General features: G+C 38.5%; 1 protein-coding gene across 5 annotated transcripts in view; it reads left to right on the plus strand.

Moving 5' to 3' along the window:
* Positions 1-4,038: 4,038 nt before the first annotated feature.
* Positions 4,039-22,056, plus strand: part of itga7 (integrin, alpha 7) — a 31,385-nt gene continuing 13,367 nt past the window's right edge. For 3 of the 5 annotated variants that reach the window (XR_006371223.1, XM_044123061.1, XM_044123062.1), the window contains exons 1-5: positions 4,039-4,547; positions 19,106-19,233; positions 19,941-20,020; positions 20,140-20,395; positions 21,620-21,751. Coding sequence is in view for 4 of the 5 variants with exons in the window: in XM_044123061.1 (XP_043978996.1) it covers positions 4,327-4,547; positions 19,106-19,233; positions 19,941-20,020; positions 20,140-20,395; positions 21,620-21,751 (817 nt within the window). In the remaining variant the exon portion in view is untranslated. The remainder of the gene's footprint in view (positions 4,548-19,105; positions 19,234-19,940; positions 20,021-20,139; positions 20,396-21,619; positions 21,752-22,056) is intronic. The other 2 variants (XM_044123063.1, XM_044123064.1) reach the window with 1 other exon arrangement.

Raw genomic sequence — 22,056 nt, forward strand, 5'->3', positions numbered from 1 at the left:
GCAGATGAGAGAGAGGCTCCAAAAGATGACAGCTCTGGCCCAGCAGCACATGGCAGAAGCACAAAAGTATCAGAAGGTTTGGTACGACAAGTCAGCCCGGCAGAGGACCTTTGTCCCAGGCCAGAAGGTTCTGGTTATGCTACCATCCAGTGAGAGTAAGCTTTTGGCCAAGTGGCAGGGGCCATTTGAGGTTACAAAGCAGCTTGGACCTACCACCTACCAAGTTGCTAAAATGGGACAACCGCATTCCACCAAGGTGCTGCATGTGAACCTCCTTAAGGAGTGGACAGAGCGACCTAAAATTGGAGCAGAAGTCATGTTGATTAGAGCTGTGGAAGAGGAGGAAGCAGTTGATGATCAATACCTGCCCTCATCAACACCAATGGAGCTTGACTTGAAACACCTGTCAAGTGAACAACAACTTCAGGTTAGAGCAATATGTAATCCTCAGATATTTAAAGAATATCCAGGTCAGACATTCTGGAACATGAGATTGTGTTGAAAAGTGATGCTAAAGTCAAACGTCTGAGCTACAGAATTCCAGAACGCCTTCTCAGCTCCCTGAAGAGAGAGATGGAATTGATGCAGTCCCTCGGGATTATTGAATCTTCCAAAAGTGAATGGTGTAATCCTGTCGTCTTGGTGCCAAAGAAAGATGGAACGATGCGCTTCTGTATAGACTTCAGGTACCTTAATTCTGTGTCAAAGTTCGACTCCTACCCTACTCCTCGCATTGATGATATGGTCAGTAGATTGGGCAAAGCTAAATACCTGACAACTATCGACTTGTGCAAAGGTTACTGGCAAGTACCTCTTTCCAAGCAGTCCAGGAGTTGACGGCCTTTCGGACCCCATGGGGACTCTTCCAGTTTACAGTTTTGCCCTTTGGACTACATGGCGCACCCGCAACCTTCCAAAGGCTTATGGATCAGGTACTGCGTGGATGTGATGACTATGCCTGTGCCTATCTAGATGATATTGTGATATATAGTAACTCATGGGAGGAGCACCTTCAGCATTTAAAAGACATCTTGAGCCACCTTAAAGACGCAGGTTTGACCATTAACCCAGCAAAATGCGCTTTTGCACAATCTGAGACAGAGTACCTGGGTTTCATAATTGGAAATGGTGAACTCAAGCCACAGGTTAGCAAAATTCATGCTATTGAATCCTGCCCATTACCTCAAACCAAGAAGCAATTGAGATCATTTTTAGGGATGGCTGGTTTTTATCATAGATTCATAAAGCACTTTTCAGCCAGAGCTGCCTCTCTGACAGATATGACTGGATCTAAATGTCCCAGTAAAGTCCAGTGGACAGAAAAGACGATTGCAGCATTCCATGATCTTCAACAAGCCTTGGGTCAGAATTCTGTCCTGAAGTGTCCTGACTTTGACAAAGATTTCATTCTGCAAACAGACGCCTCAGAAAGGGGTATAGGAGCAGTACTTCTACAAGGTGAGGAGGCTTTACAGCCTGTAGCTTTCATAAGCCGTAAGCTACACCCCAGAGAAGTCCGTTATTCTACGGTGGAAAAGGAAGCCCTCGCAATAAAATGGGCCCTAGACTCCCTGAAGTATTACCTGCTTGGAAGAGAGTTCATCCTCCAGACGGATCACAAAGCTCTCCAGTGGCTGCAGCGAATGAAGGACACCAATAGCCGCATTACAAGATGGTCTCTTGCAATGCAACCATTCCGCTTTACAGTGCAGCACATACCTGGTAAGCTGAATGTGACCGCAGATTACCTCTCTCGTTGGTGTGATGACCCTTCTGAAGGGAGGGGGAATGTGACAGCTGCCCCTGCTGTCACACAGAATTGGTAATGGTTTTCTGTTTTCTTTAATGTTACTTTACATATATTAATTAGTGTTTAGTTTAGATTTATCTATATCTTTGAAATTATTTTTATTAGTCTGACTTTTTAAGTTAACTATTTGAAGTGCACACATTTAGTTAACTTTATTTGTCAGTTCTTTGTATTTTTTGTTAAAGACAACCATTTAATTTCTTCCTTTTGAGTTATTAGTTTCCTTTGGACCTGCCCCTGGAAATTATAGATGAGCTCCAGCTGACTGAGGTCCACGGATGTCAAACTCCCTCAGCGGGCCGGTCCATTTGTTTACCAGGGGGAGGGGATATTTGGTTTATAGTTTATTTTGACCATTTATTTAATGTTTCTTCTTTTTGAAAGTTAGTTTAAATTTGATATTTATTTAATTTAAAGATTTAATAATGATCTCACTAATATTTGTTAGGTTCTTGTGTGTTTAGTTACCCCCTTGTGTGTGTTAGCAGTGGTCTGATCAGCCACTATTTAAGTTTCCCTCATGTCTTGTTTGGGAGGTCAGTTTGTGCTTGAGTTTCTTTTGTTACCACTTGAGTTACATTTTGTTATGTTGACCTCAGTTTTTGGGCCCAATTTGTCATTTTGAATTATTTTGGACATTTTTTGTAATAAATTAAGATTATTTTTGGAAATTATTTTACGTCTCCTTGGCTGGTTTATGCAAAACCCTCACAGATGCATTTGGTAATGTTTTGAGTCATTACTCAAAACAGGTGAGTAATGACTTAAACAATACCAGTTTATGAAAATCTGCCTTCAGAAAAATGCTTAAAAATAAATGTAAATACCGCAGTTACTGCAACACATGTTTTCGTGTTGCTATAGAGCCATTGGAATTTACGCACATCAAGGCTATTCCTTCAATTATTTGATATTAGATTTGACTATCCTTAATTATCACTATCATTGATTCTGACAAAAAAAGGATGTTTACAGCTAGTTACATTCATGCAGATGAACATGTGACAGTTGCTGCCATTGACCACTGCTTATTTTTTTTTTACTAGAAAGTAGGGCAAAAATAACTATTTGGGACTGGTCACATGTAAAATATCTTCAGCTTAAGACTAAACCATAATTAAAATGACTGTAAACTTTTAATTTAGCTTTAATTAACACAGTTAATTTAAGCTAAACAACTGTAAACTGGGCAGCCTTTGTGGTCCACTAAAATCATGAAAGCTCCATTAACAAATTACACAGAAGTCTACACCAAAGAAATTTAACTCACTCTTTCCCTTCAACTCCAACAAAATGTGAGAGAGACGTCTTGACAGCATGGTCCAAGAATCTCACCTGTTTGTGTGACTGCTATGCATCTGTTTGTGCAAGGTTTATTGAGGCAAACAGTTGAAGTGACACACCGACAGCTGCTCACAGGCATTACCCAAGCGAAACAGAGCTCAGTCATTTAAAAGTGTTACGGCCTCTGCCTCATGTCCAGTCAGTTTTTCCTGAGGTCCACCTCTATTATTGTGCTTGGCTGCCCCTTTTAGTCTCTAATGTTTCTCTGTTCTATGTTTGGCTGCACTTCATGAACACAGCTCAAACTTTCCAGCTCTTCTTTACAAACCTCTTTCACCTTTACACTTTATATCCAAAGGTTTGGCACAATACAAGCCTGTCTGCTATACAGCTTTTACCAAATTTCCAAACAATCTTGTTGAGGTTTAAGTGCTTTGATTTTGTCTTGCATACTACTTATTGTAAGTGTTGCTTTGCCACAGTATATACACGTCTCAGCTAAAGGGGGTGAACTTTCTTGGACCACTATGTAGACGTCTTCTTTCTTTTGTGTCTGGGATCCCTTCCAGATTACTGCAAGTAGAAGTGAGATGTAAAAAGTCTTGACTTTCAAGGATACAACACTTTTTCTCTTCATGGCACTCAGCCTTACAAGCACCTGCAGCAGAGAGGTGCAGAAGAACCCAAAATGGACCGTGTGAATTCAACAGGTAAAACAGTTAAGTGTCTTTATGCCCTCTCTCACTCCGTTGACTATCCTCCAAGTATCCTGACAACCTTGCCTGGTATTTTGGCTCTGGTCCCCTGAGTGTTGATGTCAGCTGAGTGAAGAAGTAGGAGGGGAGGGAGGAGTGGACAGGCTGAAAGAGAGAGGGGAGGGGGAGGAGTGAGCGGGCTATTCAAGGCACTTGTCCTCTGTCTCTCTGTGAGCATAAAGGAGGGGGAGGCGCACATGAATTGAGAGGAGCCCACTTGCACACACACACATAGTAGTAGCAGCCGCATTTTCACAGCCCGCTCTTCAGACTGACAGCAGCAAACGGAGTTGAGAGCCAGCACAACAGAGAGAGGAGGACAGAGTGCTGGAGACAAGGAAGTCATCTACAGAGGACAGGGAAAAAGAGATTTACTAAGGATCTGCAGCTTTTTCAGCACCCTGTGAACCATAAAAGGAATCTCCCCTCTGCTCTTCTTCAGCTGAACTTTGTCTGCTGGACAACCTGGTCTCTGCTATGGCAGCCCTGATGGGACATGGGGATCTGGCGGCTTCCCTCTCATCTGTCTCCTCTCATCCTAGGGTGTTCTTCCTCTTGGCTCTCTCCTCTCTCTTGAGTCAGGTCTGCTGCTTTAACCTGGACACCACTCACACACTGCACAAGCTGGGCGACCGGGGGACTTTCTTTGGTTTCTCTGTGGCACTTCACCAGCAGCTTAACCCCGAGCCTCAAAGCTGGTGAGTTGATCAATGCTGGGCTAAGTTTGCTCTTCAAAATTTAAAATTGGGATTTCTTGTAATTTCAGCACCTGCTTATTTTACAAAGTATTCCCTGAAACTTTGAGGTTATACTTTGCATTTTTGTGCTGCATCACAGTAAAAGATGCCAGTGGTCTGAGTTAAATAAGAATGATTTATAGTAAGTGAAGAGTGGATGAAAGTGGGTCTGATGAATCAGCAGAAATGGTTTGAGTGGTTTAAAATTTTCTCCAAATCCCAGACTGATTGTCACAGTCAGAGAATGGTCTCATTAATTTTAAATAAATTTTTTTCATTGATTTCACTCTGATTATAAGTATTTTTTTGATGCAGCTATGAGAAATAAGCTCTGTTCAAGCCCCTCTAGAAATCGTCAGTAAATAACGATGACTCATCTTGTGTGCTTGTAAATCTATTGAAATGTTTGTTGGAGGGCAGTAAATAAAAGGCAGTTCTCTTGGAGCTTTGGCATTGATATTACAGGAAGGAATGCAGATCGTCTACTTTGTTTGTTGGTAGATTGAGTTCAGGACTCTGTGTGAGTCATTAAAATCCTGCTTCCTGCAGGTGATCACAAACTACTCCAAGTCTGAAACATGGTTTTTGTGCAAATTCCAGATATTATACATATTTTACATTTGCTTTAAATATCCATATAATGTAATCTTTGTAAAGTTTTCAGTTGAAATCTTTATTTATTAGCTTAATGCAATTAAATGTGAAAAGAAATATAGTAAAGTATTAAAGTACAGCAAATCTTAAAGTAAAACATTTAGTATCAATGTGAAACTAAATAGATTTTCTCAAGGGGAATTCATGTTCTATTTGCTCTTGTTTTGTGGCTCCATATTTAACCGCCACCTCCTCAGTTTACCCGTGCTGCAGTCGTCCTGACGCCTGGTAAGTCCAGACCCGTGACATCAGGCAGTCATGTCACCCCTCTAAAAACCTGCTTGTATGTCCTGCAGGACTCCCGTAACTAGTTTTGAAAATTGACTGTAATAGTAATAATTTAATGCGGCTCACTGCGGTGGCCTGCAACAAACAAGAGGGATGACTTCGAAGATTTGGACATGAGTAGTATTAGAGCCAGGAGACAGTCAATAAATGGGATGATGCACCAGCTGGCAGGGGAAGTAGTATGAATAATGCTTGCTTTTAGTATGCTGTTACATCAGTTTTTATATTCAGTACTTATGATGATTTCATCTCTGATCTGATTGGAGTCTGAGGGCCTTCTGGGCTGAAGCCAGGACTTTAGAAATACAGAGATCATCTGTGCTCAGTGGCAGATCTCTAATGTGCATTTGACAAACTATCAAAATTTTCTCAATATTGTAGTCGTATGATTAACTAGTGCTGGTATTTCAGGTTTTTGACCATGCCTGTTGTTTGAAAATTATATTTTTAAGACTTATAACTAAGAATGAGAGATATACTTTTTCATCTACAGCATCAATTTCCAAAGGCATCTTTGGAATAGTGAATACTATTAAACATTCAAAATTCCTGTTCTTTGGCTGATATTAATTTATGAATCAAAACATTCTGTTCATCAGTTTGATCCTCAGGGCTTTGAACCAGCATTCAGAAGACTCTATAAACAGGTAACGAGTCCATCGTAGGGACGCAAACGAGAGTATCAATCATGGATGCCAACAAGAATCCAACCCAAGGGATATCTTTTCAATTTCAAAGGGATATATAAGAAATTAAATGAAGCATATGTCATAATTTTTACAACATTTCCTTACTAATTATGCATAAACTTGCATTTTACAGATGAAATTTATGTTCATGTCTATGATTAAGAAATAATTTTAAAAAGGCAGAGAAAATAAAGGTTAGCACAAAGTATCTTAGGATAAAATGAAAAGTTGTCAGTGTTGTTAGGTTTGTAAGGTCAGCCATTATTGCTTCCAAACTCTTAAAGCTCAGTCAGGCTGCATGGGGGTCAGCTGTGAACAGCCTTTTTCAAATTTTGCCACAAATTCTCTGCGATTGAGATCTGTGCTTTGATTAGGCTATTCCAGTCAACACAATTTTCAATTTGTGTAGCTTCATCTGGATGTTTCAGATCTTTGGCTTGATGGAAAATAAATAGTCGTACTTCTCTTGAAGATGGAAACAAATTGTCATCCAGGATTTTCCTGTATTTTGCTGCATTCAGTTTACCTATATCAAGCTTTCTAAGGCCTGCTAACATGAAGCATACCGTACACCAATATACACTTCACATGTGTTTTTGTGGTGATGTACATTGTTTGTATCAGCCAAACACAGTGTCTTGTCTGATGGCCAGAAAGATTAAAGAACTTTCCTTCACTTGATTATGGTCTCCCACAAGCTGTTTGGCTAACTCTAGTCAAGTCTTGATATGAGTTTTATTCAACAGCGTCTTTCTCACTGTCGCTCTCTCGTGAAGCTTTGACCCAGGCCGCAGTTGACTGCAGACTCTCTCCCATCTCCGCCGCTGCTAGTCATGATGAACTGGTGTCCTCTCTCAATAGTTTCACGGCAAAACACACAATTTTACCAAGTGTTTTTGGTCTAGTGTACTAATATCTTAGTACACTTGGAATAAGACAAACTAACTTAAAAATAACTTTTTAGCAAGATATACGCAGCAGTTTTAAGTAAATAATTCCTTGATATTGATGAAAAAATACTTCTTTCATTGACAGATAAATTTACTTATTACATGGGAAAAATGTCTTGTTATAAGTGAAATAATCTGCCAATGGTACCAGTACTTCTTCAGAAATATTAAGAAATTATTTAATTAAAACAAGCCTCTATATCAGGAGTGACTAAAGTCACTGCACATTTTAGTTACAACCTTTTCAGCATGTCAGTGTTCTTCTTAGGTCTTTTAACCTCTTACACCCTAAGCGAGCCGAGGTCACATGGCAGCTGGACCCACCGGTGGGTCCGTCGGGTTCTAGAGGTTAATAAGCCATCTTTGGATCCAGGTGCTATAAACCAGGGAGAAAACTAAAACATGCAGGATGCTGGCCCTCAAGGACCGACTTTGGACACCACTGCTCTATATCTAGGTAGAAAGGTACTTTTTACGGTTTTGTCTTATTTCAAATCTACTAAGATATTTGGACTATAAACTAGACCAAAAATGCAAGATAAGATTTTATGTGTTTACAGTGTTTCTTTTTGCTTGGTTACTCAGTTTGTGAAGTCACCCTGATCTAGGCAGATTTACACATGAGCCATATTCCTTCCTTGTTTTTATTTATTTAACTGACCTCCAGGAGATGTTTGATCCTTTAGACATTTTTTTTATCCATCCCTTGACTTTTTTAAACCATTTTCTCTGATTTGCTTGGGGTGTTCATTTACCTTCATGGTGTAATGGTAGCCAGGGATACTGATTAACCAGTAAATCCACTCTTTATGCTACAGTCACCTGACATGCACTCAGGCGATGCACTCTCAAGTACCAGTACTACTGGCATTAATTAGCTGGACCTCTGATGAATTAAGTCAGTCACTTTAAAGGTGGTAAATATTTATGCAATCTCTTATTTTATGTTGCATGTTTTTATTTAACATGTAAAATAAAATATTCTGTCAATATTTTGTAGGAATCAGTTCTCAATTTGACATTAAAAGGTTTTAATGTAATTATTATTTTTTTGTCAGAAAGCCAAATTTTGTTTCTCAAGATTGATTTGTAAAAGCAACAAAAGGGTAACACACCCATGTAGATGATCTTTGCTATAAAGTGCTTGCAAAAATACGGCATTATCAAAAAGTAGCCAGACATTTAATTGGCAAATTCCTGCTAGAAAGTTTTTTTTGCCAAGAGAACAATGTGTTTTCTGTCTACAGTCTTAGAGAGCAGCAGGCTTTGTGGTTACAGTCAGTATGTCATCATCCATATAGGGTTGTATCTTCAGAAAGAGAGCATGTGTGCTTGGTGTTTGTCCTGTATTTCTCTGTGATAGACTGAATTACCAACTAACCAAAATCTCTCCTGGAATGAATCGATGACTTATCCAAGAGGGTGAACCCAAAAGAACCCACTGTTCATGATTCAACCACAATAAGGAAAGCAGGCAGAAATGGCATCTTGTAGAGGGTTCCAAGCCAAAACCCATTGCTGACCCAAAAGAACATAAAGACCCCTGTTACATTTGCCAGAAAAAAAAGAACATAGATGATCCACAATACTTTGGGGAAAATAGTCCGTGGACTGTTTTGGAAGGTGTGCAACCTAATATGTGTGATGTCAAAGTAACAGAGCAAGAAATCAAACCAATAGCCAAGCATGTTTCTGCTTGCTGCTTCAGGATGTACAACTTGCTATAATTTCTAACGGCATTTAGGTTTTGGGGCAATTCATTTTTTCAGAGTTAGATCGGTTTGGATAGCCGTTTTCTCGTTATTGGAAAAGGGTTTTTTTTGTCTTTGGGGTGGAAATACTTTTTCCCAGAACTATATGTGGTGATATGCCTGAACAGAAACTGAAACAATTGCTCTTCTACACAGTAAAGACAAATCTAAAATATTTCATCAACATTAACAACAACAAAATCATGGTTATTATCTGATTATCTCATCTTTATTAAAGGAAACCTCATGAGACACATTATCCATTTAGCAAGCAATTAACATAGCAATTCCTGGTACAATATATTCCCATGAAACTTTCTTTAATGCTTGCTTTGTGTTCATACCTTTTTCTTTTCATAACATTCTGAAGCTTATCATTTTGCTTGAAGCAATCCATTTGAAACTTGCTGTAATTAAATGCTCTTGAGTCATTTTTTTTTCTATCGGGACTGTCAGGGTTACTTCAGCCTGTGGCCATTCTGTTTCTACTTCATTGTGGGTTTCATGTCACCTGATTCAATAGTGAATCTGATATTGGCGCTTTGATGCTCTGTTACTCATAACTTGATCACACAACTTGCGATAAGTAAGTGCTGAGCTACCTCACTTCAGCGGAGTTTATATGATGTAAGAGCTGAAGATTAGATTGAATATGGGTGAGAAATGTGAGTTCTTGTCTCAAGGGACTGTGCTGTATCTCCTTAGTTGGCTTTAGTATGGCAACACAGGTCAAGGCAAGTAAGACCCCATGTAACACAATGAGCTCACATTTAGTGGAAATAGATCCTTCCCAGACACAAGTCTGGATGAAACAACTGTATGCCGCCCCAGAAAGCCTCTATCTGGTGTAGCAAACCAGCAAACCTTTTAACATTTGCTATTTTGGTTGTTGTGATACAGAGCCCTTAAATCTGAAGGGGGTTCTGCTGTTGATGGCAGAGTGAGGATAGGAGGAGAGGGTATTTGAGTTATGTGCTTGTTGGCTATTTATAATGACATGAGGAGAGCTGCTGCTTATAGTTCTCTAATGGTTGAGGGCAGGGAAGATCCTGAGGTTTTTCCCTTCACCTACATTATTTCCAAATTGCTGGAGCAAATTTTATTTCTAGAGCAACATATGAAACAAAAATTTTTAAGTAAGCCCTTGTAAAGAAGGGTTTAAATGGCATTTGATAATTTTACTAGGAAGCTTTGTTGTTTATTTTTATGTTTGCTGCTGAGCAAGATGTGAAAGCACAATTTTTTATATTGCATTTAGGAAGCTGGACTCAGAAGAATAGAGATTAATACTTATATGAGCATTCATCCTTCTACAATATATTGTAAATAAAAATGAATAAGTCATAAGGCTGTCAGTCATTTACAAAAACAGTTTTGTGGAAAAAAATATCTTCAGAGTAAAATAAAGTTTATTTATCATCATAAACCTTTAACATGGGCGTTACGCTGGCAGTTCTGCTTTGCTGATGTTTCTGTCAGCAAGAAACATCTATTATTGTTTCTTGCTGACAGATATTTAACTGGTACTGACAGACATCTCTGCTCTGATCTTAATATTTCCCTTCTCAGTGTGCAGCAAGTTTTCTTTCTCTGAACAGCTTTTCAATAGTTTTTGACGAGAATTGTTCAATTTTGATTTGTTTCAACCTGTGGCTGTTGATTCAGTGCGCTTAAAATGGGCTGTGCTGCATTACTCTCAAATGGGACAGCAGAAAGATCTCCGGTTGCAGAGAGGTTCATGTTTACATGTGGACTTGCTTTGGTGCTTTTGCTGGCATGGACACTCTGTCTCACTCCCAGGATGGTCTCGTGCAGCCAATGTGGACGTAGACATGTTGTCTGGAATTTGGTGTCACCAGCTGAGTACAAATCTGAAACAAGAATTTCTGAGGCTGCACTAATCCTCTCATTAAACCTCAGGCTTCATTAACAACCTTAAGAATAAGATCGCTGGATAAACTTGAATCCCAGTTTTCTTCTAAAGATGGCAAGTGAAGTCACTTAAAAAAGATAAGAAGGTCAATATAAAGATGCCAGTTAACTAAACATGTACAAGACATCCATATTTTTGCACTAGAGATGATAAAGTAATGCCTGGTGAAAGCCTCTGCAATCAAACGGCTAAACTTACTTACCAACATCACCTCAATAATAGCAAAAGAAGTGAAACTGAAATCTTTCTTATGCAACTTCAATAAACTTCTACCTAGAAAAGAAAACACAGAATACTTCACATTAAATTTGCCTCAGTCACAGTATTGTGTGCATATCACAAATCTCCACTTTGGCTAATGTAAGCAGTTTATAAGCAGCAAAAAGGAATCTGTCTGAAAGCCGCCTCTGGTCTCTCATGAATCATCAGTCTATCTGATCATCGTTCATTTCCTGCAGATATGTGAGCTTTCATAAATGAATCTGTCATTGTGTAACTACATGAGCCGTGGGAGGGAACTCTGTATGGATCCATTGATTTTAAAACATTGCTGGTATTCCACAAACTATTAATGACATGTTCAGTGATCATTCTCCTGTCTTCAGTACAAACTATTCAGGTGATCTAGTGACAAGAATTTGACAAGCAAAAATAATAGTGAGACATTCTGGTATTATCTTAAGTTTTGAAATGAGTTACATATGGAGGAAAAATTACTAGTCATGTTTTGACTCAATGTTCTCTCTCTGTGATGTTATTGCTTCTTGCATGGCACAAGCATTTCAGCATTTTTCCTGGAGACTAATTCTCACATGTGGAGGTATTTTAGTTAGAAAGATGACAACTCTAGGTTTTTTTGAGGTCACAAGCTTCATTTTAAATTTGGATCACAACCATAATCTAAGAAAATGAGTTACAAGGGAATAATGTGTACATCTATAATAAATTATATAGGGAGTTTGGGCATTTTCATGGCCTTTTATCTTCATAATTTAAAAACCAGCTGGGTGTTCTTTTAAGCAGTTGGGCTGTTTTGAGAAGCACTAGAAACCCAAATGGAAGTACAAAAACATGAAAATGGGAATTTTGAATTATAGATTTCCTTTTAAAAGAAATCCACTTTTCACATGGATACAAAACAAATTTGCTGATTGGATTGAAAAGTGAAATTACCCACCATCACCATCATCCTTACCATTTACTCTGAAGTGCAATGCCCAGCAAGTAGATTTCCCTAGATATCTGAAAAGGGACTGTGTCTACGTTTTTCTACCTCCCTGTTAAGGATGGTTTTGAACAATTTTCATCTTATAATACCATGGAGGACCAAAGCTGACACACTCCATGTATACACACAATACTCTGAGTTCATAAACAGCAAAAGGGAGAACTGGTTTAGCAGTTTCAGTTTTACAATGTTGTACAATAAACATTTTAGAGCAGTAACCAAGCACATATTTTTCTTATTTTCTGTTTTCTCTGAGTTTTCCTTTTCCCCAGAGATAGAGTTTTAATTTTGTTTCAACATCACAATGGCTGACAGTAATTATTGTCAGTGGTCATGAATGAAAAAAGATTTCCTGTCATTTATTTTCTGTTGAACAAAACCCATGAATGTATACAAATGGTCCCAGTGAACCTGCCTCACACAGTCACAATACAATAGAGAATTTTAGTATGCTAATTTACATTAGAATAGGATGACTGAAGCTACTTTTCATCCCGGTTTAGGAGTTCAGACTAACCCATACCCTTATTTCACTCCTCTGTTATTTCAATTCATAATTTTTGTACTCTTTTTATTCTTTCTCAGTTGGTCTCACAGCATCTGCCCTGTGGAGTGTATGAGCTGTTGTGCTGCTTAAATTTAGTGGAGATCAGGAAGAGAGAAGCATCTACATTCTCTCACACACAATTAATGGCCTTTCTGCCTTTCACTTACTCTCTGTCTATTTAGCATTCTTCCATTCCTCCACAGTGCTGCCCGGGCGTGGACAAAAGCTCAGTGGGAAGCAGGGCTGCCTGGATCAGGGCTTTCAAGAATATTGCTTTGCCGACCAAGTGCTCACTGAAAGCACCGGGACAATCTGCAGAGTCAGGGGGAAGCATACAACTTAACTGGAGAGGCAGATAAAATGCACAATTTGAACTGTGTTCAAAGAACCGAAGCTGATTATGTTATTCAGAAGCAGTTTATGTTCTGAAAACATTAAAATGTTTTCTTTGTACATTATCTCAGTTAATTATGATTGTTGACGTTTGATTCCAGCTTAGCTTTCACAGTATCTTGTATTTTTCTTCTGAATATCATGCGATCTGTGGGGGAGGTGTCCAGCGTCTGATGAAAATAGGGGGTTAAGAGGGATGGCGGGGATGAATAAATCACTGCAGGGTTCTCTTCAGATTAAATAAGTGTGTCTGTACTTGTTTGTGCATGGAGGCGTTTGGGTTGAAACTCATACTGATGCAGTTTAATCAATCAGCCGATGGCAGCTCGACTGGGATCAGATCAAATGAAAGACATTAAGAAAAAGCCCAATAGGGACGGAAATTACATGGGAGGTGGAGGTTTTATGTTTGGAGTTATTAAATAGATCCTCACAATTATCCTTGAAACCAATCAATCATTTTATGAGAATATTTTAAATATGTAAATAATTGGAACAATTGACTATGCTTTCATACCAACATATCAGGCTTTCAGCAAATTCTAAAAACACACTGAGACGGCTGAAGATGTAAAAACCATACAGATATAAAAGCAGTGGGGTTAATGACTATGTTATGATTTGCTTCAAAAGCACATTTCAAAGTTTTCAGTCTTTGAGGACCAAAGAAGGGAAGTTAGTTAGTAGGTAAGTTTCTCAAGAGTTTTTTTGCAAATTAGTAGAAAATAATAATGGAAAGAATTATTCCTTTAGAAGACAAATTTTAACATAAACTATATCCGTTCAGCATAATTATCTGACATTTACAAATACCCAACGTATATTTCGTTAGTCACCCACACAATCGGTTTAGTTCAGTCAGTGACTTTGACACCGGCATTAAAAGGTGCCTTGAACTGCAGCTGGTTGGGCATTTAACATTGAATCAAGACATTCATGCTTCAAGTAAGAAAGATGACTTGGACTGAATGTTTTTGAATTGTTACACAGAGTAAATAACAAATGCAAAACTTACCGTAAAACTGATTTGAAGCAAAGCTTTCGTAACTAGATTATGGTCAAAATACTTTCTACAGCCGTTTTAACACTGTGCTGGAGTTATGCTGTTTATTTCCTTCAGAGAAGTTTTGTAGGATAGGTGATAAATCCTTGGTTCAGTGTTAAATGCTGAACCAAGAGAGAGGACTCTTAAAACAAAGAGTAAGTTTAAGACACCAGATACATGTAAACCAATCAATACAAGGATAAATGGATGGGAACAGAGACAAAAGAACATCGGGGAGGCCCTCTTTATCTTACTCTACGCCTGAAAATGGATCTTCATGTATTGATCAGTGGAGCAGGTGGGGATCTTGGGGGGCTGTTAGAGATTAATATGCATCACACACACAATTACCAATTACTTTTATAGGTGGACATTGTTTTCATTCACTTTTTCAACTTTTCCAGTATTAGTGTAAAACCTTTGTTAGATTGAGGTATTGCAGCTTTTGGGATAACCACAAACTAATCATTCTGGCAGGAAGTTGAGTCACATCCATGGGCAGTGAAGCGTAATGTCCCAAAGGATTTTGTATCCAGACAGGCAGCTGTCTCTGTCTCTCGCTTGCACTTTTTATGTTTTGCCAACCATTATCTGCTCTCTCTGGAGTGGGAGAGATCGGAGGTGTTAAACGTGATGATACATGGTTTGGTCACCCCATTATCAGCTGCTGTTTTCCCATCACGAGATGTAAAACGAAGACTTGGTGTTAGGTATGAAAATTTGGATTTTCTGAAAGAGGGTTTTATTATAGTCTACATTGTTGAACAGTACGTTGTATACAATAGATATATCTTTTAATTAAATGTAGTTATAAAAGGACCCAGTAGTGTTTGGCTGTAGCTCCCATGCCTGGTTTCAACTGGTACCCAGAAAGGAAATTAAAACATTAAACAATATGATCAAAAGATTAAAAACCCATTACATTTTAACATGCACAGGAAACACGTGATGGAGGAAGCTATAAAGACAGATAATTTTATTCATTGTAATGTCTCCTCTGGCTGCTCCTCTTAATAGCACCCTCCTTCTTAAAGCACACAAGAACCTCCAGAAGAGGAGAACCAGCACCGACCGTGCAGATTAGAAAAGCATTCCTCATTTTCTGAACTCTGGAGAATACGGTTCCTTCAAATGCAACAGTAATGACACTAAATTATTTCAAAGACAAAGTTCTGAATGCCAATTTATACAATGTTAACGTTGAAAAACCTGGTACTCTAATATGAATGTAAACACTTTTGAGAGCTAATCTATAGACTAAGGAGAAGTGGAACAACTTTTAAGTCCACCTACTGAGAAAACAGGACTTACAGTTTTAGATCTTACAGCTTTCGAATGATGCATAACAATTTAAAATAGATGTCAATTTATGGAGTAGTAAAAATAATTCTCAAGAATTTAATGGTTTATTGTGTCAAATGGTTTTTGAAAAATAGACCCCAGAATTCTATTTTTGTCCCTAAAACATTGCAACTTTTTAGTAACAAATTATGTTGCTATTTCTTTAGAAATTATGAGCCTGAAACTAAATCATATTGGATGCAGCACAAAAAAGTTACTTTACGATAATCAATGATTTGATACGCAGCACATTTTTCTTGTTTCTTTGGTAATGCTGACAGTCCTTGTCAGATGAGCTAATTCATGTGTGCATGTTATAAATATTGGAGCCATGTGTACAGTATCTGTAAGCTCACAATCATCATGCTTGCAAATGTTTTCTACTGCACGTATGCGTGTGTGTATCCAGGTTAGAGGTCACAATCTTTTTTCAGGATGACGACAGATGGTCTAAAGTACCTCTTGGCACCTTGGGGATTGCTTAGGGACAGTGTATACAGAGGAGCAGATTCACACTACCGTGGGATTGACAGACTGTAAACGATCTGAACACACATTAAGAGGGAGCAGCAATAAGAATCAAGAAACTAACTTTTAGAAGTGTTGAGGATGGGTTTGATTTGGCTTTTAAAGTTAAAACTCACAGCTGCAGGATTCCAACAAAGGGCTGGGTTTCCTGAGAAATACCTACACAGAAACCACAACACTGAACAATCCTCTGGGTCATTAAAGAATAAACATATTGTTTGGCTCAAATCCAGATTTCCTTTGTATTGCATTTTTTTTCTGGTTTGAAGTGAAACCTCAGCTATTTTTCATAAACTAACAAAAGAACTTTGAGTTCTGCTAAGAATGTGAAATAACTTCTTGCAGATGCTTAAGTGTCTTTATTGTGTGTCTTGATTTAAAGGTTTCAGCTGTTAATCGCCAGTTACTTCAGTAAAATGTATTGGGTACAGAAGACAGTGTTGTTTGGTAAGGGCTGTTTGAGGTTTGATTATAAGAGACAGATTTTATAGAAGAAAACTCAGAGTTGAGACTTTTTTATCCCTTAGATGAGGATGTAATCTAGCAGACACACAACCTCTGTTTTCTGTAACAGTTAATTAAAATGTGTCAAGTGACCTAATGTTTTCTCCTTCTTGTCTGTAGAAATTGAATATGTTCCTAAATATATGCTTTGTGGGTGATATCACGTGTTGGTGTAAAGATGTATAAGGGTTTGTATGAGCGCGTGCGTGTGTGTGTGTGTGTGTGTGTGTGTGTGTGTGTGTGTGTGTGTGTGTTAGGGGGGATAAAAAGGACCTAGGTGGGGGAGGGGTTGTCAGGACGCTCAAGAGAAAGTGTTGGGGTCACTGCACATGCTCCCCTTAGTGAACACATCTGTGTGATGAACACAATGTAATGGATGCCGGTGTTGTTTTTGTGGCTATCAACTATGAAAACAAAGTAGACTACTGTAGAGATGGAGCAGGGGTCAAAGCAGAGGCCAGCGAGTAAAGCAAAACGCTGTTCAGGTTTCAATAGCAGTGTTTTAATAAACACAAAAGCAACATTTCTTTCTGACACTGAATTCGTGATCAGTACATTCAAACCATAAGATTAACAGTCTCTTTTGGAGTTGGAGTTTAGATAGCTGCATTTGGTGCATCCTGGAAGTCTCAACCTACATCGGAATGTTGTCACACGTCACTTAATTTTGCTTATATTGTACATAAGAAAAGCAAGTAGCCATACATTGCTCAAAGGCACATTAAGAATAAAGTGAAAATAATATGGTTAAAATGCCTTTATGTTATATAGAAATTCCAGTAAAACATTATTTTGACCAAAGGTTTGAAACCTGGATCTCCAGTTTGCTCAATCTAATCTATGTCCTCAACCTGGAACACACTCATAAAGATGCTGGTACCGACGCTGGTGGCACCACTGGGCTCATAAGGGTATTTCTTTAAGCAGTCGCCATTATTTTAAATACCCTTATATCTGCAGAGCCAGTATGCAGCAAAACCAACATAGCCTGACGATGATACACACCACACACACTCACCATGCAGTCCATCTCAAATGTGGATTTACTGAAAATTGAGTTTAGTAATGGGGATTGAGATGGGATGGTCTGAGTCAGCATTAAACAATGAGTCGGCACAGACTTGGCAGAAGGGCAAATAGATGAAAGTATTACTCACCCTTGATGCTTTAGGACAGGTGTACATGTCTGTGTGCTGAGCTGCAACCACTTTACTTTATTTCAGTATCTCTGTTTACATTAAATGCTTCTAAAATCCCAACCCAATGTACCTTACTGCTATAAACAAGAGCAGAACAGATTTTAGTACTCTAAGAAACTGAGTACCAGTCATATTAAAGCCTACCTTCAACATTTTGGTTTGCTTACATTCCTTCTTTATAAATGTTCTTCTCTGACACCTGCTTGATTTGTTTGAAATGAGCTATCCTTTAGCTTTAAATAGACCAGCTTTCTTTGCTAAAAGTGTACTGCATAGTTGGACCGAGTCCTTTATGCTTAGAATGCTGCTTAACAGAGATACTTTGCTGATTTAGTTTCAAGAATGATGAATATTATTAATTTTCCAACGGTCCAATGATGTTGTGTGGTTACTATTCGGCCATTGTGGCTTTAAAACCTTTTTTGCTGATCATAGATTAGTTTAGGAAACAACAGTTCTCCACGTCTCCGTTTATATAGGGGTGGTATATCAGATTACTCGACCTCCCAGAATGACACCCCAACACCTGCATCTGCTCATGAATGGGCAAGGAGAAATATCTATCATCCTTACTCACAGACTTAGAAGAGAGCCTATACTGGAATGCTAAACTGGATCATATCAAGTTTTCACTACCTTCGATTCCCTTTTTTAAAATAAAATTATGCATTTACATGATATTAACCCTTTAAAACCTTACCACTGAGTAATTGTGGCATCCTTACTAGGCTTATGTCAGATCTTTCTTTTTTCCCCTCCCCTCTAGGGGATTTTTTGTGGGCTCTAGTGTCCCTTATATGACAGTAGGCTGACAGGAAAGGCAAATGTCGGCCGGATCTGGGAATCGAACCTGCGACGGCCGCTTCGAGGACTCAAGGCCTCCAAGTGTGGGTTGCGCTATCCCCTATGCCACCACAGCACACCCGGCTTATGTCAGATCTAATGTGCTTGATACTGGTTATTTTTATTCACATTTAGGATTTTTTTTTTTACAGAGATGAGCACAGTTAAATCTCAAAAGGATTCTTTCCCTGCATGTTCAGCTCTTTGTCTCTGTCATCTTTTTCTGTCCTCACTTCCATGCATATGCTGTGGCTGATGGTGTTGTAGGGAAATGAAGCTCAATGCAGGGTTTTTAAATAGCATCCTTGCCCGAATCAGCCGTTCCTAATATGGCAGAGTACAAGGACACGAGCCCCAAAATATCAGCCACCTCTCACTAGAAATAAAACTTGTGCCATAATCATAGAATTGTGTCTCAACTCATGATCACAATTCATGAAAAGTGCACCAGAAACTCACAGAGCTCATCAAGAATATATGGTATGCTGTACTGAATTTTGACAGATTCACTTGAGCTCCAGATGACTATAAGAATAGCCTTAAAAATCTATGGTTTTGAATATACATTATCTTGTTTGTTGAAGAAAATGCCATTAAAAATTGTAAAATTCTTTTTTTTTTGTTAGGATCTTGGTGGGAGCGCCACAGGCAGCAGGGCGGGGTCCGCTGACGGGAAGTCGGCCTGGAGCCCTTTTCCGTTGTCCGATCACGCCGGAGGAGTACGACTGTCAGAGGGTCAATATCGATGGAGACGGTGAGATTGTGCTCAGCTTGGAAAATTCAACCAGTAATTAACTAGGTGATCTACAAGCAGCTTAATTGCTGTTTGTGTTTTTTTTATAATAACATTTTTAACCAAATTTGTTCTTTGTTATATCATTTATAACATCACGAAAAGTAAAACTTTGAGATTTTTTACATGTGAAAAAATTTCTTTCTTGACCGTTGTCAAATGTGATGGTCCTAATGCTTTTAGTCCATTTATTGAGTTGGGATGGTTTCTTGAAAGCTAGAGTGCTTCAGAAACAATAAACACGATGACTCAACATGTCCTCCACAGAAAAAGGTCTGAAAAGCAAAGCTGAATGAAACAGATGCAGTCTTTGAGTGCAATAAATACATTGCGGCATTTCTATTATTGTTTTATTGTTTTTTGTTCCTTTCACTGATCATATAGGAAATATACACTACACTGCCCTGCAATTACCACTGATATTTCTCAGTTTGTTTCATTCGCATAGTTTTTTAGAAGGTCCTTACATTAAGAAACAAAATGGGCCAAAGTTCCATCGGGAAAGGTTGTGATAGTTTCATTTAATATTGCAATGATTACATCAGTTAAGAGTACCACATGTATATCTCATTCTTCTTCAGTGTCAGTACGTATGCTGCAGGTTTAGCATTCTGTTCATCATCATCATCAATATTGATTTTGATGCTTCATTTTCTGTTTTTATACAGTAAGTCTTGACAGAGAAAGCAAAGACAATCAGTGGTTGGGAGTTTCGGTAAAAAGTCAAGGAATTGGAGGCAAGGTGGTAGTAAGTATTACTCTGAACATCCATCAGTGCAGAAAGGTGTCTTGTAATCGGGCAAAAGCATGTTGTCTTATCTGAGTCAGACTGAAGAAATAAATGTCATAAATTCTGTTTCTCACAAGACCTGTGCTCACCTGTATGAGCTAAGACAACGAGTCAAGCAACCTTCGGAAACTCGGGATCCCATCGGACGCTGCTACGTCCTGAGTGATGACCTGACGAGGCGGGACGACTTGGATGGGGGGGAGTGGAAGTTCTGTGAGGGTCGACCGCAGGGACACGAGCAGTTCGGCTTCTGTCAACAGGGCCTGTCTGTCAGTTTCACTCCAGACAGAAACTTTATTCTATTTGGAGCTCCAGGAACCTACAACTGGAAAGGTAAGAATGCAGCATTAATATATATTTCAGATCTTACAAAACATATCAAAGTTTAAGAAAACGTTATTGCAATATTCAGAAAGTGTGAGAAGTGGGGTAAAAATCTTTATTGTAATCTAAGAAAGAAAGGCAGTCAGTGGAATTATTATTAATATATTACTGACTGCAGAACAGCGCTCATGATTATAGGCCAATCTACTGATTGAACACAATGACAGATATTAAATCAAATTAAGCTCTTTGATTTATCTAATGCAATTATTACTTAATGGATTAGTTTTAGTCAGAGGTAAAAATGTAGCAAACAGTGTTTTCTTATTGAAACTCCTTTATGCATTTTCACATGTAAATTCAACTGAGCTCAACTTAGTTTATTTTTGTGATGCAAATTCACAACAAATTTAACCCAATTTACTTTACAAAGCAAACATCAAATTTGTATCCACAATCATGTTTTCAGGAGCACATTCTTTTCTAAAAAGTTAAACATTTGTTTGCAGAAGACGAATAAGCTAGAACTGAAAATAATAATAATAAGAAATACTTGTAAATATTAACCTTTTCAATGTTCACATTTCAAATTTGACTGTACATTCATGCTTTTTTTTTACTGATAATTGGCATAGAAATAGATGGTAGTGTTCAATCAGCTGAAACTGATACTTTCAACAAAAAAGTAAAACATATTGGAAGTTCAAAATAAGTTTTTTTTTCTCAGTTCCGCACTAAAATATGATTTTACAATTATCAAATATAGTAGAAAAGCTAACAATTAGCTCTTTGTCACTGTGTATTTATTATGCTTAACTCAAGTGCAACAGGCTGCAAACATTAGAAAATTCATAATGTTAACCCTATACCAGCTCAAAGCATAAAATCATATAAATATAAGATAATTACTTTCTTGTTGAAGTTAATTGGCTTCACCCAAATATGACAAAAAATTAGGCTGAAATTGTACCAGTTTGAGTAAAAAGTCAGTAATTGGTGCATCAATATTGCACCATGTCATAATTTATTAAAAAAGAATGAAGCTGTGATAGAAAAGTAATTGAAAAGTACCTTCCTAAAACAAAGTAGATTCTTAACTAACTTAAATTTAGAGTAAAACATGCAAGAAAAAAAAAACACAGAAATTGAAATGTGCTGTGCTTTCTGCTCTATCATCACTGTAAAAAATGTCTTCTTGTTGCCCTGCTGTGCCTTCACCTGCTTCCTTTCCAGGCGAACTGCGAGTCGAACTCCTGAACCAGACTGTTCTTGAACTCGGTTTCTATGACGACGGCCCTTACGAGGTGGCAGATTACAATGAGCTCAATGCGCTGCTCATCCCTTTGCCCTACCACAGTTACCTGGGTAGGATTCGCCCTCTATGCTCACTGCTGCCCGAGCACAGGAGAGAAAGAGAGGGCCGTGGGAGGCTGACGTCCAGGCTCAGACTGTAACCTGACTAAACACAGGAACAGTAGCAAGACCTCAACCGCCCCTGACTGGAAGAGGGTAAACTTGTTTTAGTGTCACTCCCATTCCCTGGGGATTATTTCTGGCTGAGCCTGTGACTCATAAAACCCAAAATATGACTCAATATCTTTGTGTAAGCCCTTTCTCACAGTGGGTGGACATGTTAAAAACGCCTGCAGCTGACAGTGGCCTGAGATGAA

The sequence above is a fragment of the Gambusia affinis genome, linkage group LG07 (genome assembly GCF_019740435.1).
Source record: "Gambusia affinis linkage group LG07, SWU_Gaff_1.0, whole genome shotgun sequence".
Taxonomy (NCBI): domain Eukaryota; kingdom Metazoa; phylum Chordata; class Actinopteri; order Cyprinodontiformes; family Poeciliidae; genus Gambusia; species Gambusia affinis.